Consider the following 3,180-nt stretch of genomic DNA (forward strand, 5'->3'; position numbering starts at 1 on the left):
ATTTTTAAGCCTGCCTCTACCCAATAATTATTCCATTTACTACTGAAAACAGACTCATCTTCTCCCTAGAGGCAGCCATACAGAAACTATAATCGCCAATTCTAACCCAGGGATCTCTGGAAGTGGTTTTTCATGGTCTGTGATCATTATAGTGAAGTTTAACTGTCTATCTTGAACAGTAATGTATGCCTGAAACTTCAGTGCTCACATAACTCAATGGTAGGCAAAATAACTTGGTTTTCTGGAGATACTGAACATGTGTCAGAGATTCATTTTACTTGTGCTTCTATGGTCATTAGTGTTTCTCATAGTGAAGAGTCTTCCATGGTGTCAGATGGATCCAGCTCCAGCACTACCTGCTGTTACTACTGAGTCACTAAAGATTACAGCATGCAAATCACTGTGCCTTGGAAAAATAAGCATATTGCTTTTGCCTGGAGCCATCATGTTTTGCAGGGAATAATGGAGTTGATCTGGCCTTGCTGCTTTGAAAGGCACATGTCAGAAGTTTTTAGTTAGAATCCTTGGCTTCTGGGGCACTATGTGCCTTTCAGAGTAACTGAGGCATTCCCTCATTAGCGAAGCTTTCCAGTCACCTCTGTTTCTCTATTTTCCCCAGAAGACTACAAAGCATATAGAAGATGGAAAGGGCAACTGGTCTTAGACATCAATCTTTCATAACCTGCAAACTGGCAAAAGTCATTGCATCTGGAATACACCATTGCATTGATCCTGGAAACAATCATATTCTGATTCTGATAAGAGTATAGCAAGTCCAAGAAGAAGACAAACAGCAGGGTAAAAGAACAGAACAGAGAGATTACACAGTAGGAATAGCAGAAAGACAAAACTAAAATGAAGAACTAAGATTTGGGCCCAGAGAAATCTCCTGTGTGTGCAAGCAGTTTCCAGACCACTTCAGTGTCAAAACTGCTGAGGGCTGGTCCCTTGGCAATTGGCCCCACCAGATTTCAAATTAATTGCTGACTGCTCCAGCAACTAGCCAGCTCTAGGTGTTCCCTCAAAATCTGCATCCCAGAAAGCTTCAAATGGGCTCGCATGGGGTGGTCCAAATGTTGTCTGCAAGCACCTAACCCAGAAGGTGCTCTAGAACCTGGTCTGCAAGGGAAACAGTCTGCTCTTCCAGACTGGTCCAGCACCCTAACTTCCTTGGGCCCCACTCACCAGTGACATTCCAGTGACAGCATAAAATAGCTAGCCATGGATTAGATTACATGTCATCCCTAAAACTTATTTACTATCAACAAAAAGGAGTGAGTGTTAGATATCAACCCAGGAAAAATGGCAGAGGTTTCTATTTAACATATCAAAGCAGACACCAGCTGCCAGGTTCTCCCTACATCCCTCAGTCTCTAGCGGTTACAGGGCCATCCTTGCAGGTAAACCCTCCTCTACCCTAAATGTCTCCAGTCAAGGAGTTGGGCTTCCCTTCCCCAGTTGCCCTCCCCTATATAATCCAACTATTTCAGTTACCTGCTCCTTCTCTTCTCGCCTTTGTGTTCCCTGGCTGCTGCACCCTGTTCCCCTCTCTCCACCCTCCTTTCCATCCTCCCTCCTGACACTGAACAGTGTCATCTTCATTCTGGACTCTCCAGAAGCCCTGCCTCTGGCTATGCTCTCTACATGTATATAATAAACTTTCTCCTCCACCTTACCTTGGACCAGTCACGTTTCTTTAACACACACACACACACACACACACACACACACACACACACACACACACACACACACACACATTTTCATTCAGAAACAACCTTCCCCAGTCACCCCTCCTTCCACAGAGTTACACCCTAGACACCAGCTGAGTTTACAATCAGTAGCTCCTGTCTGTATTTAGAACAAACGCCAGGAGCTATGAACAAAATGTAATGAAAGATATGATGATGAAAGTTACAGATTTTGTAACAGAATGAACTATGAATACAAACAGGTCAGATCTGAGCCTGATGTGCACAGTTTTCAGGGGAATCAGAAAGACTTGAGAACTTTTGGGGTGTGTGGCCTCACCTCCCTCATGGTTCCCCCAATGTGAAACGCTGTCCTAATCAGAACAACACTGAGGCTTTGCCCTGAAAGTCCTGAGGGAGAAAAATCATGAATGCTGCGGACCTTCTAAGAAGTTCATCCTGGTTACCTGAGCACAGTCATTTCTGCAATCAGAGGTGAATTTCCACACATAGTTCATGTTAGACTGTGTGATGTACATATTTAAAGCTTCAGAAAAGCAGAACAGTTTTTACAAACGGTAAATGTAAAGAACATTCTGAGAAGTGGGTAGATGGAGCGACAGCTGTGACCACATAAACAGCAATCAACTGTTCCTGCTCCTGATCTGAACTGCTCCTCCTCTCCGTCTGCGCTCTGCGCCCCCTGCTGGTTCTGAGCACTGCTGCAGGGAGGTTTGTGTCTGGGTCCTCACTGAAGATTCCTCACTGTGTCTGCAGTACAGTAATAAATGGCGGTGTCTTCAGCTCTTAAGTTGTTCATTTGCAGGTAGAGGCTGCTTTTGGAATCATCTCTTGAAATGGTGAATCTGCCTTTCACAGACTCCACATAGTGTGTTGCATAATTATAACTTTTGGGTTCAATTTGTGCAACCCACTCCAGCCCCTTTCCTGGAGCCTGGCGGACCCAGCTCATCCAAGCATTACTGAATGTGAATCCAGAGGCTGTACAGGAGAGTTTCAGGGACTTTCCAGGCTGCATAAGGCCTCCCCCAGACTCCACCAGCTGCACTTCACACTGGACACCTGCAAACATAGAATCTTCTCAGTAAACTGCAACAAATATCCACTGTCCCTCACACTCATGTCCATTCACACACTTAGTATATCTCCATATCTATAAAATCACCTTTTAAAAGAACAACAAGAAAAACCCAGCTCAGTCTCAACTCCATTCTCAATGTTCTGTGTTCTGTGATGATCACAGAATTGGAGGAGGACCTGTGAGTTCAGATCTGGGTGCCTCTGTCAGAACTGTAGGGTCAGGGCTGGTTTTCATGAGCAGAGGGGAACATTATTTGCATGTCTTCCTGCTATAACATGAGCTCAGGAATGGGCGCCTTGAAGGAGACAATGAATAGTGCAGATGTCTGAGATGAAATAAGGACCTAAGTGACATTTATAGCGTCAAAGTGTCACTTATTGACCTGGG

General features: G+C 44.7%; 1 gene segment (V, D, J or C); it reads right to left on the reverse strand.

The window, feature by feature from the left end:
- Positions 1-2,439: 2,439 nt before the first annotated feature.
- LOC102906402 (Ig heavy chain V-III region ABE-47N-like) lies at positions 2,440-2,784 on the reverse strand. The segment is given in 1 exon segment: positions 2,440-2,784. A coding segment is annotated over 1 exon segment (345 nt).
- Positions 2,785-3,180: the final 396 nt, after the last annotated feature.

The sequence above is a fragment of the Peromyscus maniculatus genome, chromosome 14 (assembly GCF_049852395.1).
Source record: "Peromyscus maniculatus bairdii isolate BWxNUB_F1_BW_parent chromosome 14, HU_Pman_BW_mat_3.1, whole genome shotgun sequence".
NCBI classification, from domain to species: domain Eukaryota; kingdom Metazoa; phylum Chordata; class Mammalia; order Rodentia; family Cricetidae; genus Peromyscus; species Peromyscus maniculatus.